Source organism: Arvicola amphibius, chromosome X, assembly GCF_903992535.2.
Source record: "Arvicola amphibius chromosome X, mArvAmp1.2, whole genome shotgun sequence".
NCBI classification, from domain to species: Eukaryota; Metazoa; Chordata; class Mammalia; order Rodentia; family Cricetidae; genus Arvicola; species Arvicola amphibius.
The window spans coordinates 65,426,585-65,450,537 of NC_052065.1; the positions used below are offsets into that span (position 1 = coordinate 65,426,585).

Consider the following 23,953-nt stretch of genomic DNA (forward strand, 5'->3'; position numbering starts at 1 on the left):
CTCTGTGTCTGGGTTCCTCTTGTGTTGACTGCAGACTGAATCTTTCCTCTTCCCAGAATTCTCCTGTTCTCATTGCTCTGCCTCTACTTCCTGCCTGGCTACTGGCCAATTGGTGTTTTATTAGAAATAAAACAAGTGACAGGATAAAAGACCTGTCCCCCCCCCACACACACACACACAAAAAACCCCAAACAAACAAACAAAAAACCAAGAACTTTGAATCGAATCTCCTTTGGTTGGCTTTTCTCCTGACCATTATCCATAGCAACTTGTAACCAACATTCTAAACTAATGCAAACATCCATAATCCACTTTTTGGGAATGTGGGCATAGTTTTCCAGGCTACTTCCTGCTGATTGGGGGCACTGATAATCTTATGGTGGCCTAAAGAAAATTTTCAATTATGGTCAAGTCCTGAATGGAATATTCTGTGAGGCTTGATCCTTGCGGCCAGCAGTCTTGAAACTGTTCTGGATGCAGAATTCAGAGGAAACTCCAACAGAGGTCCTCTGAAATGTTGGATCATCTGGACCATTTGCTCCTATTGGAGATTCTTCAGGGGATTTTCCTTGATCAAACCTGATTTTTCTTAGCCCAGAATGTATCCATAGCATCTCATTTTCTGTGGAAACAAAAGCAAAACCTCTCCTCCAAAGTAATTTACCTTTTGACTTCAATTTTGAAGTGAAGGCATTTTCAAAATACATATGTTGGATTAATCTAGCAGCATTTATAATCAAATATCTTTTAGCAGCTTTTGCTCCTTCCTCAGCCATCAAACAACTTAAAGACAACACAATTAATATATAGTATCCAGACTCTCTGTGTTTTTCATTTGTACATGGCTTTATTTTAAATTCTATTTTTTTATTTTCATTTTTAATTCCTGGCTTTTTGAGATTAGGTTTCTCTGTGTGTCTTTGGCTCTCCTAGCACTCACTCTGTAAACCAGGTTGTCCTTGAACTCAAAGAGATCTTCCTGCCTCTGCCTCCCAAGTGCTGGGATTAAAAGTGTGTGCCACCACACTCAACCACTCTCTTTCTTTTCTATTTTAAGGACTTTATCCTCTTTTCTTTTCTCTCCAAGCCTACATATATTTTTTAACACACTGTAAACCATTTAGAGGTTTTCTTTGTCTTTGAATCTGTCTCCAGCACTAGGAAGTGGAAGCAGGAGAATCAAGAGTTCCTTAGCCACAAAGTGAGTTTAAGAACTGGTTTGGAGCTGGACGGTGGTAGCACACACCTTTAAAGGGCAGCACTCTGGAGGCAGAGGGAGACAGATACCTGTGAGTTCGATGCCAGCCTGGTCTACAAGAGCTAGTTCCAGGACAGATTCTAAAGCTACAGAAAAACCCTGTCTCGAAAAATAAAACAAAAAAACCCAAATAAACAAATATAAAGAAAAACTGGTCTGAGCTACATGAAAAACTGTCTCAAGAAATGATGATGTGAAATGTGAGGAGGAAAAACAGACATATAACTAAACTTTGATTCTAACACTAGAAATATTTCATGTTTTTCAGTTGTTTATATATATAAGCCATATGTTGCTCCAAATTGCAGGCATAGAATTTTAGTTTTCATTAACATGGAGCTATGTATCTTAACCATTTGTAGATTATGGAATTATATACATTTGCATTTGAAACCTCTTTCATTTTCTCCCTAAGCATCCTAGGTAGTTGATTTAGCTTTTATGGTACTGGAACACCTTTGCCTTAGTCTGTTCAGGCTTCTATAGGAAAATACCACAAAGTGACTTATATATAAGAAAATTATTTCATTTATCTATTCATTTTCAGACAGGGTCTCATTCTATATGCATATAGCTATATAACCCCCAGGTTGACCTAGAACTCAGAATCGTCCTGCCTGAGCTTCTCAGGTACTGAATTTACAGGCATGTGCCACCATGACTATTATTATATTATATATAATATATTATATTATATAATAATAATAGCATGGCTGCTATTATTGTTGTTGTTGTTTACAGGGTTTCCGTATATAGCCTAGTCTCACCACAAACTATATAGTCCAGGCTGACCTTGAACTCAGAGTCTTCCTCTCCAGCCTTCCCAGTGCTGGAAATACAAGGATAAACCACTGATACTTGCTTCAGAAATTCAATTCTTACTGTCTAAAGGTTGGGAGGTCTAAAACCCAGGCATTAACATATTTGGTGTATGCCAATATTTTTATCATAGTCAGTGTTTTCTTTCTGTATCCTCACATGACTGACTCTTCATATGAGTTCTCTGGGTCCTTGTTTATAAGGATCCTAATCTTAATTATGATGACTCTGCTTTTACAAACTAGTTACCTAGGACCCTTCAATTCTGGAATATTTTTTTACACTGTGAAGGTGTGTTTTTGCCAAGGTACCTTCTGATTGGTTTAATAAAGAGCTGAATGGTCAATAGCTAGGCAGGACTTCCGGGAACAGAGAGGACTCTGGGAAGAAGAATGGCAGAGTCGCCAGCCAGATGCAGAGGAAACAACATTGCCAGTATAAAGAGAACAGAATGTAGAATAAAATAAATGGGTTTATGTAAGTTATAAGAGCTAGTGGAACAAGCCTAAGCTAAGGCCAAACTTTCATAACTAACAATAAGTCTCCATGTTATTTGTGAGCCTAAAGAAAAGTCCAACTACATCTTCCTTGTTGGCTTTGAAACATTGGAATTTTGTGGGAACACATTTATTTTATGTGATTGGGTGATTTGTCTATGTGTACATATGTACATGCTTGTCTGGTGCCCACTGAAGCCAAAAAAGAGCATCAGATCACTTGAAACTGGAGATACAGAGTTGTAAGCCACCACTTGGGTTCTGGAAATCAAACGTGAGTCCTTGGCAAGAGCAGATAGTGCTCTCAACCGCTCAGCTATCTCTCTGGTCCCAGTTTTAAAGCTTTTTAAAAAATTATTTATTTTTATTTTATTTGCATTGGTGTTTTGTCTGCATGTATGTCTATGTGAGGATATTAAGACTTTGGACTTATAGACAGTTGTGAGCTGCCATGTAAGTGCTAGGAATTGAACCCAGGTCCTCTGGAAGAGCAGCCAGTCTTCTTAACTGCTGAGCCATCTCTACAGCTCAAATTTTTAGCTTCTTAAAGCTAGCCAGCCAGCCAGTCTGCCTGCCTGGCTGCCTTCCTTCCATCGTGTGTGTGTGCGTGTGTGTGTGTGTGTGTGTGTGTGTGTGCGTGTGTGTGTGTATGACACACATGCAAGGATATTATAGAAGATAACTTGTTGGATTTGGTTCTCTCCTTTCATAATATGGATCCTGAGACTGAAACTCAGGTTGTTAGACTTGGTGATAAGTAAGAGCCTTTATCCACTAATCCATCTTCCTGGCACAATATTAAACTCTTACAGAAAACTAGAGCTAAAAAGGAATATTTTCTCTGGTCTTCTCAGGAAACTGAGAGGTGGGATGATTCTTCCAAGGTTTTCATTTTTTATATTGTCTAAGAATAGAAGATACAAACCACATATTTATACAGTTTACATAGATGTTTTATGTAGAGAAATATGCTATATCTGGGTTGTCTCCTCCCTTTTTGAATGGAGTTTCACCGTGTAAAACCAAGATTGACCTGGACCTGGGACTCACTGTGTATTCCATGTTAGACTCAAAGCAGCATTGATCCTTCTGCTTTAACCTCTCAAGTGTTATAGTTTTGTATCCGGATTTCATGTTTAACATTTCAAGAGACACAGAAAATTATAAGCACTAATATAAATTATGTGAACAGCTAGCAACCTGTCTACATTATGGTTGTGGTGGTGGTGGTATGTTTGTGTAGCATGTAGTTTAAGATGGCCTTGGAGCTCTGACCTTCCTGTTGGCAGACACTTCCTGAGTGCTCAGATTATAGGTGGGCGCTGGCGTACCTGCTGTTGCTAAGATCACAGGGTGCCATTAGTTTACTTTCTGTTCTTCTCTCCCACTACCGTCTTCTGCTAACTAGTTTATACTCTTCTGTCTTCAGTGCTTCCTGCGCTCATGATCTGTAGGCTGTTCTGATTATGTTCAGAGGGACTCTTGAAATAATGGAAAAGGGTTTCTTTAAGAATAAAATGACAGCACTGATTCCTAATGAAAAATGATGTAGAAACGTTGGAACAGTGTGGGGAGTTGGAGGTGATGATTTAGGGATGAGGGGAGCATGTGAAAGGAGAGCTGCTCAGGCAAAGAATCACACTGCTACTAGCAATTTCCATCTCTGCACAGCCTTGCCTGGCTTGCCTCACCATTGTGTCTCTAACAGCCAGTACAATGCCAGGCACATAATGGACACTCAGTAAATATTTGTTAGGTAAATAAATACCAGCTTAGCTTCCTACCCAAGGTTTTGGCACTCAGTACTGTCCTTGATGATTCTGAGCTCCTGCGTGACTTTCTTCTTAAAAGAAAATAAGGGGTTGTGAGTTTTGCTTCCTTTGATACTTGAGGTTTCTAAAGGCTTTTCATTATAAGTTGAGTGCTCATACCCCAAAGTGATTTGTGCTAAGCATGCTCATCTAGCTTTAAAACATAGAAATAGAAGTAACTAAATAATAACATGTTTTCCTCATCTGCAGAATGAATAATATGGGGAAATACTACTTTTTTTGAAATACTACTTTTTATTTATTATTGTTGTTTGAGACAGGGTATTATGATGTCCAGGCTGGTCTCAAACTCACTATGTAGACCCCCTGACCCATAAGCAAAAAAAGGTAACAAAACATTTAAAAGGATATATTAGCTATGATGTAATGAAACTTATATGCAGTAGTCCCCACAATAGGGCTGTGCAAGAATCTTCATCAGTGATAGAAGTGTTTTATATATGATATCACAGGCACTACCCACTATAAGCACTTCAGTTATAGGGAGGGAAGCTGAAATACTGAATTTTAACCTTATTTGAATTTCTGATTTTAAGAAATTGTCATGTAGAACCAGATGTGGAGGCACATACCTGTAATTCCTGCATTCAGAAGGCTGAGGAGGGAACATTTGGAGCTTGAAATAGGTGTGAGCCTAAAAATTTGCCATTTAACAACATTGATCCTTTTTAGGTGTATAATAATTAGAATTTTTCTTATTTTTTGCATTAAAATCAGAGTTTTGCACATGCTAGGCATTTTTATTTTTGTGAGTGTTATTGATTGTGAATGTTAAAACATGTTATTTTTGTAAATGTACATTTACATTTTGTGAATGTAATCAAATAGACTAGGTTCCCATCTGGTTGGGTACAAAAGCTAAAACAAGCACAGCTAAATATAAAGGAGTGAGGAAAGATTTATTACCTATAGCAGGGAAGGTGATGGGGTAATTATTTCCAAAGTAGTGCTTACCAAGGAAGCTTGAGGCTTTTTATTCAGGAAGCCTGCATATTTTCATTCAGGGGTTGGCCCATTGTTAAGCATGCTCAGTTAAGTAGTACAATCCTGATTATGATGAGTTTAAGGTCATAATTTAAGAAGGAAAGATAATAGGCAAAGTTTGGGGCATGATTTGCCTAAGGTAGTGGAGCACATGTTCTAAAAATCAGGAGAAGGAATGCTTCTGGGCGTGTTCAATTTGTATCATAAAGTTTTAGCTGAAAAGAATGAGAAAGAACTGTTGGAAGGTGTGTTAACAGAGCAGTTTACATCTGAAGGTTTCTCCCCCATGTAGCAGGTAGCAGAAATACATGTGCAGATTCATTCACCACCACCACCACCACCACCACCACCACCACCACCACCACCCCTGAAAACTACCTGTACTGCCTAAGGCTTATGTATAGACCCTGACAACCAGTGATCTATTCTCCCTCTTCTCCTTTAGCCTTTTCTTTGCAACACTCAGGATTACTCTAGGGCCTTGCAGACTAAGCAAATATACTACTACGAAGCTGCACTCACATCTATTTCCTCAATCAGAATGCCATAGACCTCAGGCAAGTGAGATTAAAAGAGATCTATTTAATAACACGAAGACCTGCATTTGATATAATGGCTACCATTATATTGTATCTTTTGAAAACATGTATGTCTATAAACTATAATGTGAAAAATATGTATCGTTTTAGTTTTATTATTTTATTTTATATGTATGAGTGTTTTATATATATGGCTGCATGTAGATCTGTGCCTTTAGAGGGCATTGATTCCTGGAACTGGAGTTACAAGTAAGGTTGTGAGCTGCCATGTGGGTGCTGGGAATTGAACCAGGGTCCTCTACAAGAGTAGCAGATACTCTTACTGATCCATCTTTCCAGCTTCAAACTTTATTTATTTTTATTTTGTATATATGTGTATTTTCCTACATTTTCATATTTTCTGTGCACCATGTGTATGCTTAGTGTCCATGGAGGCCAGAAGATAATGTTGGGTCTCCTGGAACTAAAGTTATAGATGGCTGTTAACTGTAGTATAGGTGCTAAGAATTGAACCCTAGTTCCCTGAAAGAGAATTATGTCATCCAGGCTGTACTGTAATTTGTACTATGCCTTGAAATATAACATGACTATAGGCTGACCTTGACCTCCCCCGAATGCATGAAGTATAGGAATGCATCTCGATGTGTGGCTTTAATTTTTCTCCTTTTCATGGAAAATATTATATGGTAATATCTAAAACCAATATAAATTATTTTCCCATTTCTGTTGATCATTTATGCTAGTGCTCTCTTCCACAAAAAGCTACCTGGCTAGAGTTATCTGAGCCTTAGAAACCTCCATGCCATGATCATATTTCAAGTTTTTATCAAACCTATTGTTATCAGTTACAAAGCTAAAGGAAGAAATAAAAAAAAAATGAAGTTCATTAAAATGAGCAAAAGGGGGCATCTTAGTGGTTAAAAGCACTGTCTGCTCTCTCGGAAGATCTGGTTTGATATCCAGAACCAAAATGATAGCTAACAACTACATGGCCAAAATACACATACACATTTATAAAAATCTAAAAGAAAGGGCTGGAGAGATGGCTCAGAGGTTAAGAGCATTGCCTGCTCTTCCAAAGGTCCTGAGTTCAATTCCCAGCAACCACATGGTGGCTCACAACCATCTGTAATGGGGTCTGGTGCCCTCTTCTGACCTGCAGCTGTACACACAAACAGAATATTGTATACATAATAAATAAATATTAAAATATTTAGAAAAAAACTAAAAGAAAAAATTAACAAAATGTTTAACTGTACAGTAATCACAGAAGATTTAAAACAATGTTTCTACTATAAATTACTTTAAATTTTTTGCGTTATTTTTGTTGTATGGAACAAGCTTTGTACTAAGAATTAATAATAATGGTACCTATTCTTTAACTGTTATTTAAACATCATTCTACTGCTATCTCAAAATGAACAGTTTTAGCATTGAATTAATAATATATCCCTTCCTTTTATTTTAATCTGCTAACTACCTCTTGTCCCCCTCCCTTATATAATTTAACATCACTACCATCTGCCCATTGGCCCAAGCTAGAAATCTACAAGTCATCTTACCATCTGTATTTGTTGCTGGGTCTCCCTGTGCTAAGCATGTCTTGGAGCTGCTTCTGTTCCCTTTTTTCTCATGCACATGTCTTAATTCAGAGCCTGTGTTATGTTGTTGCAATTAGAGTAGCTTCCTAATTGGTATCTCTCCAACCAGCCCATAATCTTCTAGGCAATGATTGTTTAAGATAGAGATCTCATGCTGTTCCCCTGTGTAACTTTTTTATGATACTCTATTATCATTAAGGTAGATTATATACTATTATTGACGTAAGACCCCATAATAGAGCAATCCTTTCATTCCTAGGCTTCATATCTTTCTACCTTTGTGCTTCTGTTTGTCTGCAGTTTCTTCGTATGTGATGAATCCCTTTATCATTTAATAAGCATTATTTTCTTGAAGGAGCCTTTTCTGAGCTGTAGTGTCATGGACCAATGGTTAGCCACCTTCTCTATTCTCTGTCCTAGTGTTGATCCATGTGAGTGTGGCATGTTCAGCTTTGTGACCTAAGAATCCCATTTCCTGGCACACGTAACAAGTGCTTAGTAAATGTTAGCTGTTCTTTGTTTACAATTATTTGATAACTTATTACTGCAACAAAGAACTTTCCTACTTCTGAAAACCCTGGAAGGTAATGGGGCTTATGCCCAGCCTCTGTGTATGTGTATGTGTGTGCTTACTGAGAATTATATCTAGGGCATTATATCCAGGGTCTTGTGCATGTGAAGCATCCACTCTGTCACTGAGTTATACCTCAACCCTTTAATTAATATTTTTAAAGGATTGGACTTTATATTTACTTGCATTTTATATTTTAAAAGGTTTTTTTCTTTATAGACATGGATGTGAGGGCTCATGGGTACTCAAAGGCTAAAGAGCATCCTCATCTACTACATTCTCCCCTTTCCTCTTGAGGCAAGTTCCTTCTTACATTTTTCTCAGCTATGGAAGCCAGCAAGCCCAACCATCCTCCTGTCTCTCCCTCACTCTTTGCTGAGCTAAAAGCTGTGTGCTGGATACCTAGATTGTTATATAGGTGCTGGGATATGACCTCCGGTTGTCATGATTGTACAGCGGATGCCCTGAACTACTGAGCCATCTCTCCAGCCCTACCTTTTATTTCCTATAGTAGTACTATTTCTTGTATAACCTTTTAAATCCGTATAATGTGACATGTTGCAGTAATTTATGAAAAGATATATTAGGAAAGTATAGTCTGTATTCTGTGATGAGATTCTAGAGTGTGCTTGTCAGTGCACCTACTTTGATTATCTGATTGGTACCACAGTTATGAAGGCCTACACATTGTTCTTCTGGGTGAATAAAACATTTTGTGTTTCTTTCCAGCAAGAGTAGTAAAGGTGAAAACATAGTTGAGAAACTGCTAGTTTCTAGTACTGTTATTTATTTCATCCTTCTTGAATGTGGTGTGATTGATATTCTTTTCCTAGCATATTTTACTTTTAAATTTATTTTGTTGAAAATTTTGCACATGAGTACAGGTATTTACCTCATTTCTTCCCCTTTGTCCCCCTTTCCAGTTCCTCCTATGTTCCCCCACCACTCACTCTCAAATTTATGGCCTCTTACTTCTTTAATTATTATTGCTACATGTTTACACACACACACACACACCGATGAGTCCATTTAATATTACTCATGTTTAGGGATGACCACCATTTGGAGAAGACTGATTCTCCATCTCTCAGCAACCATTATTGGACTTTATCTCTATATCTAGGGGTGGGAGTATGTGACTTTTTTTTCTACTTACACTGACATGTCAACTGATACTGTCATTGTGCAGGTCTTGTTTAGACAACCATATTGTTGTGGTTTCTTGGATTCATCTTCTTTGTCATGCATAGAAGACACTATCTCTTAGCAGATATCCTGGTCTTTTGACTCTTATGATCTTTCTGCCCTCTCTTGCAATATTCCCTGAGCTTCAGGTGTAGGATTTGTGTTGCAGATGTATCAATTGGGAATGAATATATATTGGTACTCTGCATTTTTGACCAGTTGTGGACGTTCTATAATAGTCTTGATCTGCTGCAGAAAAGAGGTCTTTGATGAGGTCTTTATCAGGGAAGGCCAGTGTGTGAACTAAGTGTCCTGGAGCTAGTCTTGGAATATGAAATGGCTCAGGAAGGCTTGGTTCTTGATCATTGATATTCATCTTCTTCCTTTCCTCCCTCCTTTAAAAAAAAAAAAACCAAAAACCAAAAAAACAAGAGTCTTACTATGTAGCCTTGACTGTCCTGGAACTCGTTTTATAGACCAGGCTGACCTTGAACTCACAGAGATCTGCCTATCTCTGCCTCCCAAATGCTGGAATTAAAGGCCTGTGCACCACTGCCCCTTCTCAATTCCTGTTATTCTTAATTCCTAGGTCATATAGTTGAGCTAAACTAACTTCTGAAATTTCTTTCCAAAAGGTTTCACTAGAAGAAAAAAATGCAACTATTATTTTTGACCCTAAACTTCAGACTCCAAAGACCCTCCAAGAAGCTATCGATGACATGGGCTTTGATGCTCTTCTCCACAACGTCAGCCCTCTCCCTGTTTTAACCAATACTGTGTTTCTGACTGTTACTGCTCCACTGGCTCTGCCATGGGACCATATCCAAAGCACATTGCTCAAGACCAAGGGTGTGACTGGCGTTAAGATTTCCCCTCAGCAAAGAACTGCAGTAGTAACCATAATCCCTTCTCTAGTGAGTGCCAGTCAGATTGTGGAGCTGGTCCCAGACCTCAGTTTAGACGTGGGAAGTCAGGAGAAAATGTCAGGAGCGTGTGACGAACACAGCACACCTCAGGCCGGGGAAGTCATGCTGAAGATGAAAGTGGAAGGGATGACCTGCCATTCGTGCACTAGCACCATTGAAGGCAAAGTTGGGAAGCTGCAAGGTGTTCAGCGAATTAAAGGTAATTTGTCTGTGCTCTCTCTCTCTTTCTTTTTTTGGCTTGTTTTGTAAAGTTCTTTTGTGTTTTGATCTTTAAACTTTTTGCTTTCTTCCCAAGCATGAGCTTCGATCCGTGGGCCTGCAATTGCTTCCTGCTTCATTGAAGTTGGAGGCGTAGCATATTCTCAGGATTAATGTTAGTGACGTTAATGATTATAATGAAAGGTTATGAGAGTCTTGAACTTTAGTTTAGTAGAAGAGGCAGCTGCAGTAACAATTTACGGCGTTCAGGCTTCCTCAACAGGCTGCCTGGGGTGTTCTTTACCTCTAATGTATTTCTACTGGGGTGATCCAGAAATATGGAGACCATAGGAACAGTGGTCATGTCTTTTGCTTGTTTCCAATATATGTCAGTCCCTTTTTCTGAAAAGCACAAAAGTATTTAAGAAAAAGCATTGAGAAGAGTGAGGGAGAAACAACGATTGACTGTGAAGTGGCCCAGGAATAACTAAGTTAAATATGTTTCTATTTATTATTTAGTGTCCCTAGACAACCAAGAAGCTACTATTGTTTATCAACCTCATCTGATCACCGCAGAGGAAATAAAGAAGCAGATTGAAGCTGTGGGCTTCCCAGCTTTCATAAAAAAGCAGCCCAAGTACCTCAAATTGGGAACCATTGATGTCGAGCGCCTGAAGAATACACCAGTCAAATCCCCAGAAGGATCACAGCAAAAGATCCCATCTTATCCCAGTGATTCAACAGCCACATTCATCATAGAGGGCATGCACTGTAAATCATGTGTGTCAAATATCGAAAGTGCTTTATCTACACTTCAGTATGTAAGCAGTATAGTCGTTTCTTTAGAGAATAGGTCAGCCATTATAAAGTACAATGCAAGCTCAGTCACTCCAGAAACACTGAGAAAAGCAATAGAGGATGTTTCGCCAAGGCAATACAGAGTTAGTATTGCAAATGAAGTTGAAAATACCCCCAGCTCTCCCTCCAGTTCATCTCTTCAAAAGATGCCTTTGAACTTAGTTAGCCAGCCTCTGACCCAAGAAACTGTGATTAACATTAATGGCATGACTTGTAATTCTTGTGTCCAGTCTATAGAGGGTGTCATATCAAAAAAACCAGGTGTAAAATCCATCCGTGTTTCCCTTGCGAATAGTACTGGGACTGTTGAATATGATCCTCTACTAACTTCTCCAGAAACCTTGCGAGAAGCAATTGAAGACATGGGATTTGATGCTATCTTGCCAGGTAATTATATTTTTCTTTGATATCCCTAATATTTTTATATTCCTATTTTGTTTCTTTACTTGGCATTTAGCAACAAGAAAATATTCACAGTTACTAAAATTCCACCTTTTTTGAGATAGGGTTTTACTATGTAGCCCTTGCTGGTATGAAACTCACTAACTCTATCAACCTGACTGGCCTTGAACTCGCAGACATTCCTCCGTCTCTACCTGCTTAATGCTAGGATTAAGGGCATGCACCACCATACCAGGCTGAAATTCCGCTTCTTACAAATGAGTCCTGTGGCAGTTGTCACCAGTGTGTATAAAATGCCTAAAATATCATGAGCCTAAAAAGCTAAAGGCCGACCAAACATGGTGGTTTATACCTGGATGTGCTACACTGTACAAAAAGCCATGTGAGGAGGTTAGAGAGATGGCTCAATGATTAACAGTGTATTTATTGTTATAATTATTCTGTTTTATTGTCAGTTGTTAAGCCCTTACTATGCCTCATTTGTAAATTAAACTGTATCACATATATATGTGTATACATACACACATCATAGGGTAGCAGTTTTATTGATACTTTCATGAACCCACTGAAAAATATCTCCCATAGATAAGGAAGAATTCTTTTAATGTCATGTACAAATTGCCAGCATGATAATGCCACTTAAATACAAGCGTAAGAACTGTCTGGTAACCAATTAGTCTCTACTTGGGGTTGGGTTTGGAGATAATGGTTAGAAGAATCTGACAGGACTAAAGGGTTTTGGTTTTGGTTTTTTTTAAAATTATGACTAAAGTTTTAGATATTCACTTGGGTCAGATTTTCTTGGTACCTGGGTGGTCAGTAAAGAAATTCAAAGTCATTGCTGAGAAAGGGTAATAACAATGTATTTGTTGAGGGCTTTTAGGAATTTACTGATTTTAAAAAATGGATTGCCAGGTATGGAGGCATGGACTGTGACATATGTGACATGTGACAGCGTGGCAGCCGGAGAGTAATTAATACCACAAATGAAAAGAACCTTTCTTTTTCCACCAGACGCAAACGAGCCATTGGTAGTGATAGCTCAACCCTCACTGGAAACACCACTTTTGCCCTCAACTAATGAGCCAGATAGTGTGATGACACCAGTCCATAGCAAGTGTTACATACAGGTCTCTGGAATGACTTGTGCTTCTTGTGTAGCAAACATTGAACGGAATCTAAGACGAGAAGAAGGTAAGACACTTTTAAGTTTTGTAATTTTATGGACTTATTTCCAGATTATTTCCCATTTGTATTTTGTATCCATGCTTATAATTCTTCCCAAGACTTCGTAAAGAAAATCCTCGATTCAGAGAGCAACTCTGAATTTCTGGTAGTTTTTGTTAGTGTTATTTCATTTATCTTATGGTCACATTTTAGTGCCAATGAAATTTACTGAAAACTTTATAGCCAAAAGAAATGCAAAGCCTTACTTTTATGAACCATGGCTATAATGGACTATGAGAAACTACATTTTTGTTAAAGTTTTCCTTAAAAGTGATAATGATATGAGTTAGCTATTGTCTTATCTATATAAAGCACGAGAGCCCAGCCATATTTGTCTCTTGAAACAGTTTGACCTCTGATCTTCCCTTGTGGTAGGAAGTCTATGTTGCTTAGTAGTGTGTCTTTTCACTTCAGGTTACAGAATCTTCAAAAATCAGCACCATAGTTTTTCTTCAGTCACTCGGCTGTTTTGGCTCAAATTTATATTCATATTTATAGGTGTTTCAGTATAGCACAGTAGCTTAGTTAACCGTATATATATGTGATTATGTTTAATGAAACCAAAGTCTTACGTTTGGTGTTGACCTAACCCTTAATGTCTTGATGATAGATGTTACTCACAAGGGCTAGTTAAGGAAGTAAGGATTAATGTGGCAAGCATATCCTGGAAATTGAGGAAATTATTTCAAGTGTAATTAGCACATCATCTTTTATAATAAGACTAGAAGATTATTTTGTGAAATGTAAGACATATATCTTTGGTTCATTGTGCCTTCATTTGGTTATTTGTGCATTATTCATTTCAGCCCCCACTGTTCCTGACTGCAGTCAAGGCTTTGTGTGATTCATTAGAAAGGAAAAGAATGGCAGAAACACACAGATCTCTGTGAATTTGAGGTCAGGCTGGTCTGCATAGCCAGGTCGAGGACACCTAGCACTACATAGTGAGATCCTATTTCAAAAATGAAAAGGGAAGAAGGAAAGGAGGGGGGGGGAATAAATGAATGTTGACAGGCAAATGAATGCAGAGGAAGTTTGAACAGTTCCTGTTTGAGAAGTACTACAGAAATTTCCTTTTCATGAGATAATGTCAGTGCTAGTTATAATTGTCTTCTCAGGGCCTCGAGAAAGCTAAATGCATACTTGGATATTAAGTGACAATCCCAGCCCCCATTTTAAAATTTGTTAAGCTAATTCTCTTGGCTAACCCCTGTCGTCCTTTTTACCACCTCTTAACTGTTGGCCTTAGCCTGTGGAACTAAGGAGTACCAAGCTCCTCATTAAGTCTGTGTTGCATTACTTAAAAAGCCCAGAGGTTCTAAGAGTGAAAGTCCACAGTACAGCACAGCTCATTGGCAGTGTGTGGGCCATGTCTAGTCTCTGTGACGTTTGTGTTCAATTGTCCAGTACCACCCCCGAGGTGGAAAAGATTAGAAAGAGCTCTTGTTATGCTTCAGAGATTTGTTAAAATTAAAATATCTGCTGTTTGAAATTTGAAAAGTTATACTCTGTTTTTGCCAGGCTTCTAAGTACATTCAACAGAAGCACAAAGATTTATTCTGAATCATCTTTATTACTCTTCTCTGTCATTTTTTTTTAAAGACAGGATCTCACTATGCAGCCCTTGCTAGCCTAGAATTCACACCAGGCCAGCTCCCACTCACAGAGCTCCGCCTGCCTCTGCCTCCTGAGTGCTGGGATTAAGGACGTACGCCACCACTGCTCTTCATACAGACATTTTCTCTGATCATCTGAATAATTTTGTACCTATAAAACTAAAAATGTAAGCACTTTATATAGAAGATTTAGATTATATTAGGTACTTTTACAAGTATAATCTGTTCATAAATTAATATTTGTTTTTTTAATTAGATTTCAGAACTGACTTTGGGTTCTTTTTTGTTTATTTGTTTGTTTTGAGACTGGGTTTCTCTGTGTAGCCTTGGCCATCCTGGAACTTACTTTGTAGACCAGGCTGCCTCGAACTCACAGAGATCTGCCTGCCTCTGCCCCCTGAGTGCTGGGATTAAAGGCTACCACTGCCCAGAGATCTGTAGATTTTAAATCCTAATTCCTTGTTAGTATCTTCCACCTACCATTGATTCCCAGAAAGAGCCATTTTTGTTGTGTGCTGTTAGTATCTTCTTGGCAGTTACAGCTACAGCTGGCGTAGGGAAGTAGAAATGAATAACAAAAGTTTGCATCTGCAAACAGCATTTCTGTCAGATAGTGAATTCATTTGCTTTATTAACAGGTTATATAGTACCTTTTGAGATTAATATGAGACAGTAAAATTTGAGAATTTTTAATTATCTGTCATTTGACAATATTATGATATGTATATTAGTAGATTCTTAGATTCTTGATTATAATTCTCAAGTGTAGAATTCCCTTCCTTTCTCTTAGGAAGGGAATTAGTTTTTGTTTTTGTTTTTGAAACAGGGTTTTATATAGCCAAAGATATTCTTGAAATTCTCATCCTCCTACTGCCACCTCTTGAATGCTAGGATGCCAGACATGTACTACTGTGTCCAGTTTTATGGGCTACAACTCAGAGTCTCATGTGTTCTAGGCTAGCACTCTACCAACTGAGCTGCATCCTCAGCCCCGGTTTTATTAGTTTCTAAAAGTAATTTTTTTCTATAAGATATAGATTTATCTCATTTTCATATATCTGTCTTATTTGGATCCTAATTTGGACACAAAACTGTTAAATTAACAGGTTTAAGAATATTGTTTTACATGTGAAGATGTTGTTTATGTGGTGTGTAATTGAAACTCACACATACTAAGCAACTGTTCTACCACTACATTCCCTGTCCTATTGTGGTTGTTTGTAAGGAGATTTTAGAGATTCATATTTAAATATTTGCATACAAAGTAATGGGTGTTTGGGATTTGCTTCAACATAATCTGGATAGAGGGCTAGGAGTACAATCAGTAAGAATGTAGATAAACAAGAAACAGTTGTTGTGACTCCTGTGCTCCTGGCCATCTGATAGGCTGGGACAGGAAGACAGCTTGTGTCTAGGACTTGTATGTTAGCTTGAATGACAGCAAGATTCTGTCTGTAAAAAATAAAATAGACCTGGGCGGTGGTGGCACACACCTTTAATCCCAGCACTTGGGAGGCAGAGGCCAGCTTGGTCTACAAGAGCTAGTTCCAGGATGGACTCCAAAGCTACAGAGAAACCCTGTTTCAGGAAAAAAGGATGATCCAGGGGTAGTGGTACATATCTTTAATCCTAGCACTTGGGGCACAGAGGCAGGCAGGTTTCTATGAGTTCTAATTCAAGGCTAACCTGGTCTGTATAGCAGGTTCCAGGCCAGTTAAGGTTGCATAGTGAGATTTTCCTTGAACAAAAACAGGTGAGCCAAATTTTATTGATAATAGTTTAAGCTCGGTGAGGGTGAAACATGTTGTTGTCCCTTCTACATATATATGTATATATAAATATATATATTTAAAACTTTGTAGAATAAGTTTAAGAAACTAAGGCCTCCTTTGAAAACAGTTTGAAATTGTTTCAGTTTAAGACTTGTATAAAGAATTAAGTAGTAAATTTCTTCAAATTTTTTTAATACTTTTGCAGTCAACTAAAATATATGAAAATAGTTTTAGCATCATTATGTTTTTGGTAAAACTTATTACGTGCATTGTTTTTCTTACCAATGTTTCCAGGAATATATTCTGTACTTGTGGCCCTGATGGCCGGCAAAGCAGAAGTAAGGTATAACCCAGCTGTCATTCAACCCCCAATGATAGCAGAGTTTATCCGAGAGCTTGGATTTGGAGCCATGGTGATGGAAAATGCTGATGAAGGGGATGGCGTTTTGGAACTTGTTGTGAGTAGGAACTTGTGTATTATTAACAGACTTCTAACAGAAACTTGGAGAGGCTTTCAGAGAAAAATTGTTATAGATATAGGTAACTAAAACCTTGGAAAATAGGGCATATAATGAAAATGAAGGAAGCTAAAAAATAGAAGGCTTTGACTTAATGGCAGTCTTCAAGCGTGGAATGGAATTATTATCTTTTTAAAAACCAAAATTAGGTGTGGCTCCTGGCAAGATGACTCAGCCAGTAAAGGTGCTTGCCAATAAGTCTGATGACCAGAGGTTTGTCTTCGTGACCTACGTGGTGAAAGGAGACAGCTGACTCTGGAAAGTCATCCTCGTATACCATATGTAAATAAATGCATTAAAAATAGTGGGGTGCGATTGTGGATGCTCATAATTTCAGCATTTGGGAAGCAGAGATAGGAGGATTCCTGGGAGTTGAGGTCAGCCTGTACTACATAGTGAAACATTGTCTCAAGGAAAGGGAAATGAAAGAAAAAGATAAACCAACTTTGTATAAAGTAACTCTAGTGTAAAGAAAAAAATTGAACCTGATGGGTTTAAAAAAATTAAACAAGAGGACACAAAAAGTTGGGTGGGGAAGGGGGTGTGGATATAGGAAGAATTGTGGGAGATGAGGTTATTATCAAAATACATTGTACGAAATTCTCAAAGAACTAATGAAGTAAATAAAAATAAAAATTGAAAAACAAAAATATATTTTTATTGAAATTAAAGTTATCTTTATACAATATATTCTGATTATAGTTTTCCCTCCCTGTTTCCTCCCAGATCCTTCCTACCCTTCCAACTCCTTTTTCTCTTAAGAAAACAGACAAGTAAATAGAAAAGACAAAAATGACTGAAAGAGCAAAAAACTAATAAAGAGCATGAAAAAGGCATAAACTTGTACACACAGAACAGACACACATACATACATACACAAACCCATAAAAACACAAAGTACTAAACCATAATATACTAGAAAAAGATCAGCAAAGTTAAAAAGAAAGTCTTAACAAAGCAATATGAGACAACAAATCTCCAAAACTAATTTGGGTTTGTTTTGTCTTGGCCATCTACTGCTGGGCATGGGGCCTGCACTTAAGTGGGGTTTGGATACTCAGAGACTCTTGAAGAATCTAGTTTTTTCTTTGTGAATGGTTGTTAATTGGAAATAGCTTCTTGATTGGGAATGGGAGCTTTTGTCTACTTCCCCTAAATAATGAAACCATTGCATGCTAAGAAATGTTTCCCAGGAAGGAGTTTTTTTTTTCACTCAGTGATTTCCAGCCATCCAGTCAGGGTAGACATTTTTGCAGGGGCTATTTCCAAGGTCCATCTGACAGGTGAAACGCTCAGTTCTCTGGAAAGGAGGCTCTGAATGAGCTCTTTGTTCTGGGATGTCCAGTGGATACACTGTTGTTTTTCTTCATCTTTGTGGACTCTTAGTTCCCTCCCACAGAATGGAGAAGAAGAGAAGAGAATGCAACAGATTGTAATACCACACAGCTTGCTGGTTTTTATCAAAATTCCTGATTTGGTTTTAAATAAATGCTTCCTGGATATCTACAAGTTGAAAAACAAATTGGTTAAGACAATTTAAAACCTTTTCTTGCTTTTATGGAGAAATTTTAGAGGCATTTACTTAACTTTTTACTTACTTAAAATAGTTTTATTTATACATATGTGTGTTTTTCTATATATATTGAACATGCCTGCAGGTATCTTCAGGAGGTCAGAAGAGGATGTCATATTCCTTGGAGCTGGAATTACAGGCAGTTGTGTTAACCCACTTGGGTCTTCGGTAAGATCAGCAAGTGCTCTTAACTGTTGAACCGTCTCTCTAGCCCTTATTTAAAAGTTTCTAAGTGGGCTGGACAGATGGCTTAGCAGGTAAGAACACTGGCTGCTCTTCTAGAGGACCAGGTTTAAACCTCAGCACCTATATAGAGGCTCACAACCATCTTTAACTCTAGTCCCAGGGTATTTGGCACCTTATTCTGGCTTGCAAGGGCACCATACACACGTGGTGCAAAGACATATGTTGGCAAAACACACCCATACACATAACATAATTTTTAAAAGTTTTATTTGTATTTGTGTGTACATGCACTTTAATATATGCCACATGTATTAGGGTGCCCTTGGAAGCCAGAAAAGAGTGAATTTTGTGTTCAGCTAGAGATGTTGCTTCATTAATCCCAGTGAATAAAGTAGAGCAATTAAGTAAGATATCCAGTTTGACCCTCTGGCCTTCATACATGTGTATGCATTTAGACATAACATAGACACACAGACACACACACACACACTCGTGCACATGCAAAACTTTCCACACTTAAACACATACACATGCACACCATATATGTACACAACAAAAAATAGAATTCATTTTTCTTTATTAAGTTTTTATCAAGATAATCTATGACTCACATATACTGAATAACCTACTCTGACAATGTAGCACTCCATGGCTTTTAGTATATGTGTAGCTTAGTACAGTTGTCTTCAGACCCAATTCTTTTTATTACCCCTGAGAATACATCAGAGGTAGGGCTAGAGAGATGGCTCAGTGGTTAAGAGCATTGCCTGCTCTTCCAAAGGTCCTGAGTTCAATTCCCGGCAACCACATGGTGGCTCACAACCATCTGTAATGAGGTCTGGTGCCCTCTTCTGGCCTGCAGACATACACACAGACAGATTATTGTAGACATAATAAATAATAACAAAAAAGAGGTGGCAGTCCCTCAGAAAAACAAGATTCTAATGATCAAATCAAAATACATTAATTGTACAGATATCCTGTGTTATGATAGTCCTTTTATTTAGAAGTGGTAACTCCTTTTGAACTGAAGAAAAGAGATAGTTTCAATAACAAAGGCTTTGTTTTTAAACAGGTAAGAGGAATGACGTGTACCTCATGTGTCCATAAAATCGAGTCTACTCTCACAAAACACAAAGGGATCTTCTACTGCTCTGTGGCCTTGGCAACCAACAAAGCACATATTAAATATGATCCAGAAATTATTGGTCCCAGAGATATTATCCATACGATTGAAGTAAGTGCCGTGACTTTGCTTTTCTGTCTTACCTTTCCAGTCAATACTTCCTGGAATCACATCTGGTTTATATTTATATTAGATACAGACAATGAACAGACTCTAACCCCTTTGACTATTTCACATTAGAACATTAGTGTAAGTGTATCTGATTTTGTCCCCCACCCACACTATGGCCTTCATCAGGGAAATTTAGAGAAAGGTACATTTGCACCATTAAATTGTGAGCAGTCTTAAGATGAAACTATCAATCAAAGTATTTAAGAAATGGATATAAAGTATAAGTTATAATATAAGGAAGACTTAATCAATATGAAATTAGACATCATGCTAGATGTGTTATGATTTGTTGTTAAAGCAAAACAGAACAAAATAAAACAAAGACACTTTCAAGTTAAAGTTCAACTGCCAAACCCTTTCCTTTGTACTAAATTTATCTTGTGTTCTTCAGTGTGTCTTAAGCAAATATATGTGTGTGTGTGTGTGTGTGTGTGTGCGCGCGCGTGTGCGTGTATGTATATATATGTGTGTATATATATATATATATATATATATAAAATGCAAAGTTTTAGTGTGCTATGAAGTTGGTGTTCTGATGATTGAAAGCATATTATACTTCAGTTAACACCCTATTCATTTAGGCATCAATACCATTGACACCTGTGAAGCAGACATTACTGATTTTCTACCCTAGCCACTCTCAGAAGGTACTCAGTAGTGCTACCAAGCTTCAGTTCTGGATTCTTACAGCAGGGCTACCGTCTTATTTCAGAGGTGAAAGAACCTGAGAACTTACTTGTTGAGTCCCATGACCTTGATCCTGATCACTCTGCCCCCAGACTCATTTGCTCTTTTTTACCGTGTTACACTGTTAATGGCTAAAAGATGGCAGCTGTCTCCCTAGCAATTGAAAACATGGGATCTATAACTGTCTGTGTGTGCGTCTTGGGTGTTGTTCTCTTTTTATACTTAGTTGCATTGGGGAAAAGGATTTTTGTTCATGTTCTTTTTATGATGGAACAAGAATAAAAACTATGTAGGCAAGGCCTTGGTCAATGTATGAAATGTAGTGCTAGCTTTTGTGAACTGCCCCTGGTGAAAACCTCTATTGCACTTGAGAGAAATTGCTAGTCTGGGAGAAGCAGAATAGACAGTAGCTAAAATCAATGAGCTATTAATTTAGAAACCAAAGTACTCAAGGGCAGGAAGCTCTGGACGGCTTTATATTGCTGTTCCCCAGAATGACTTTTACTCAGGAATTGAACTGAATTGTTCTAAGTGATAACAGCATGGATTAGAGTATCTCTGCATTGAGTGAAATGACATTTTTCTTATGAATTTCCTTAGAGCTTAGGTTTTGAAGCTTCTTTGGTCAAGAAAGATCGGTCAGCCAGTCACTTAGATCATAAACGAGAAATAAAACAGTAAGTACTTTGGAATTGTTAATAAAAAGCATTTCAACTTCTTTTAGAAATTTGACATCCTGTTAGCATGTCAATTTTGCTATAGCATTTTTTCAGATTTACTTTTTAAAAAAATTATGTATATGTATATGTGTGAATGTACACCACATGTATGAAGGAGTCTACGCAGAGGCCAGAAGAGGGCATGGGGCCTGCTGGTACAGGAGTTACAGGTGCTTGTGAGCTGACATTGGTACTGGGAACTGAATTTCAGTCCTCTGCAAGAGCAATAGGAGCTCTTAACTGCTGAGCTGTTTCTGCAGCCCCATGATACCATTCTTACACTGGGTGAGATGGTTACAATCTGGGTTTCTCTGTAGTACATAGAATATTTAACTTTTAGGTACTCACCAAAATGTGCTTTTTTTCTTTAAATGTTTCCCATATAAGATGGAAAAGGTCGTTCCTTGTGAGCCTGTTTTTCTGTATCCCTGTAATGGGACTGATGATATATATGATGGTTGTGGATCACCACCCTGCAACTCTTCACCACAATCAGAATATGAGTGATGAAAAAAAGATCTCTATGTTCCTGGAGCATCAGATCCTGCCAGGACTGTCCATTATGAATTTGCTGTCTCTTTTATTGTGTCTACCTGTACAGGCAAGTGACATATTAGCAAGTATATTTGTTGATAAAGAAAAAAAGTAACCAAAATGTGGTAGGCACTGTTATTATCCATGGTTAAACAGATCATGGCCAAAAGTCGATCATTTTATGCTGGGTACTTTACAAATAATTAAGATAGCTAATATACTCCATTTAATGCCAGAGGATATTATTTCACAATAAAGTGGAGAAAAAGTTTGATTTTTAAAAACTGGGTATTGCTATGTGCTGTCATATATAATTTTATAGTTCTTTCTGACTCTTTAGTTATTTGCTTTTTATACTTTTCTACTCATATTTTGAGATAAATTTTTACTATAAAAAGTTATACTACCATTTAATAAGTTTTCCCTTTATTTGATCGCCATTAAAGGTTTTAAGTGAGGGATGGGGTGTAGTTCAGTGGTAGATTACAGAGAACCCCAGGTTCAATCGCAGCACCACCAAAAACCCCAAAGCAAAACAAAAGGCAATTGTGATAACAACTAATTAATACCAGTTGCACTAATAAAAGACAAACTCTCCTGTTATACTTCCCAACAGAACCCACGGTTTGTGGTTGACTTTTAGGAAGAGGCTAAGTATTATATATTTACAAAAGCCATTTCCAAAGTCTATAAATTTGTTTCCTAGTTTACTTGTTTAGCCTCAAAAAGTAAATTCAATAGCTATTTGTCTTTCCTTATGGGAGGAAGTAGCCTCTGGTTTTTAGAGGATGTTCCTAATGTCTTGCACAGCAATTTGAAGCCCTTCTTTTGTACATAACTCTGTTAAAATGCAAACTTGCTCCAGCTCAAAATTTCCCCTTTACAGCCAGGTGTGGTGGTGCAGGCCTATAATCCTAGGAGTTGGGAAACAGACAAGGAAGATCTTGTCAAGTTCAAGGCCAACCTGAGATACTTACGAGGCTCTATAACAACAAACAAAAAAAAATCCTCCTAGTGTTTATGGATTAGTTGAAAGGCAAAGGATTTAAACATTGATACTTTATGCTGTTTATTTAGGTATACATATGAATTTCAGTGTCTAAGGAAATCACTCTTCTATTACAGTTTTGTGGAGGCTGGTACTTCTACATTCAGGCTTACAAAGCGCTAAAGCACAAGACAGCAAATATGGATGTGTTGATTGTGCTGGCAACTACCATCGCATTTGCCTACTCTCTGGTTATTCTTCTGGTCGCAATGTATGAGAGAGCTACAGTGAACCCTATTACCTTCTTTGATACGCCTCCTATGCTGTTTGTGTTTATTGCCCTAGGTCGATGGCTGGAACATATAGCAAAGGTAAAGTAAGGAAGCTGTCATTTGTGAAAATATTGGATCAGTCAAAGACCTTAATATTGTCTAGACAGCTTATTAGAAATATGTATTGAATTATGCAGTTAATCATTTTAGGTTTATCAGTATCTTCAGGAAACGTATCAAATTTATATTACTGCCAAGAATAGTATACCCATGGTACTTTATGAGAGACATTTGAGAAGTACTTATATATTATATCAGATTATTAACTGAGAATTGATTTGGTCATGTGACTTAAACTGATGTCAAAGTCCATCTGTGCTCTCATGCTGAGATAAAAGTCAGTTCTAACCCTGTTCCGTGGAACTTTATGTTTAGTAGAGTAGAAAGCACTGTACGCTTTTCCCCTGACTACAGTCTAGACAATCACTTCCTATTTCTGTCAAGTCACTGTGCTCTGATTTACTAAACTATTCTAGTTTTCTTCTCAGTTAAGTTTTTTCCCCAAATTTTTGTTTTAGATAATACTACACTGAACATATTCATGTCTAATAGTCATCTCCTCTGAGCTTAGGAGTAATTATAGAGGGTATAATTGAGGTATTAAAGGGCATATATCTTTTCACGGTCTCATGCTATAAGCTGTGGGAAATTTTGCCAGAGAGAGTTTGTCAGCACAGTGGTTTTGACCGCAGCATCCTCGGCATTGCATCTTATCTAAGTCCTTCTAATTTACTAGATGTTACGTGCAATTATAAGATGGCTTTAGTTTGTGTTTCTGGCTAAACATTCCCCCATATATTGAGTATTTATATTCCCTCTTGAAGGATCTTTTGC

At 37.7% G+C, this 23,953-nt stretch overlaps 1 protein-coding gene across 1 annotated transcript in view; it reads left to right on the top strand.

Moving 5' to 3' along the window:
• The window catches only part of Atp7a (ATPase copper transporting alpha), a 107,700-nt gene that overhangs the window by 54,814 nt on the left and 28,933 nt on the right, over window positions 1-23,953 (top strand). Inside the window, exons 3-10 of the mRNA XM_038316510.1 lie at window positions 9,922-10,411; window positions 10,930-11,655; window positions 12,685-12,864; window positions 16,580-16,743; window positions 19,638-19,799; window positions 21,147-21,223; window positions 21,653-21,866; window positions 22,925-23,158. Coding sequence (XP_038172438.1) covers window positions 9,922-10,411; window positions 10,930-11,655; window positions 12,685-12,864; window positions 16,580-16,743; window positions 19,638-19,799; window positions 21,147-21,223; window positions 21,653-21,866; window positions 22,925-23,158 — 2,247 coding nt within the window. The remainder of the gene's footprint in view (window positions 1-9,921; window positions 10,412-10,929; window positions 11,656-12,684; window positions 12,865-16,579; window positions 16,744-19,637; window positions 19,800-21,146; window positions 21,224-21,652; window positions 21,867-22,924; window positions 23,159-23,953) is intronic.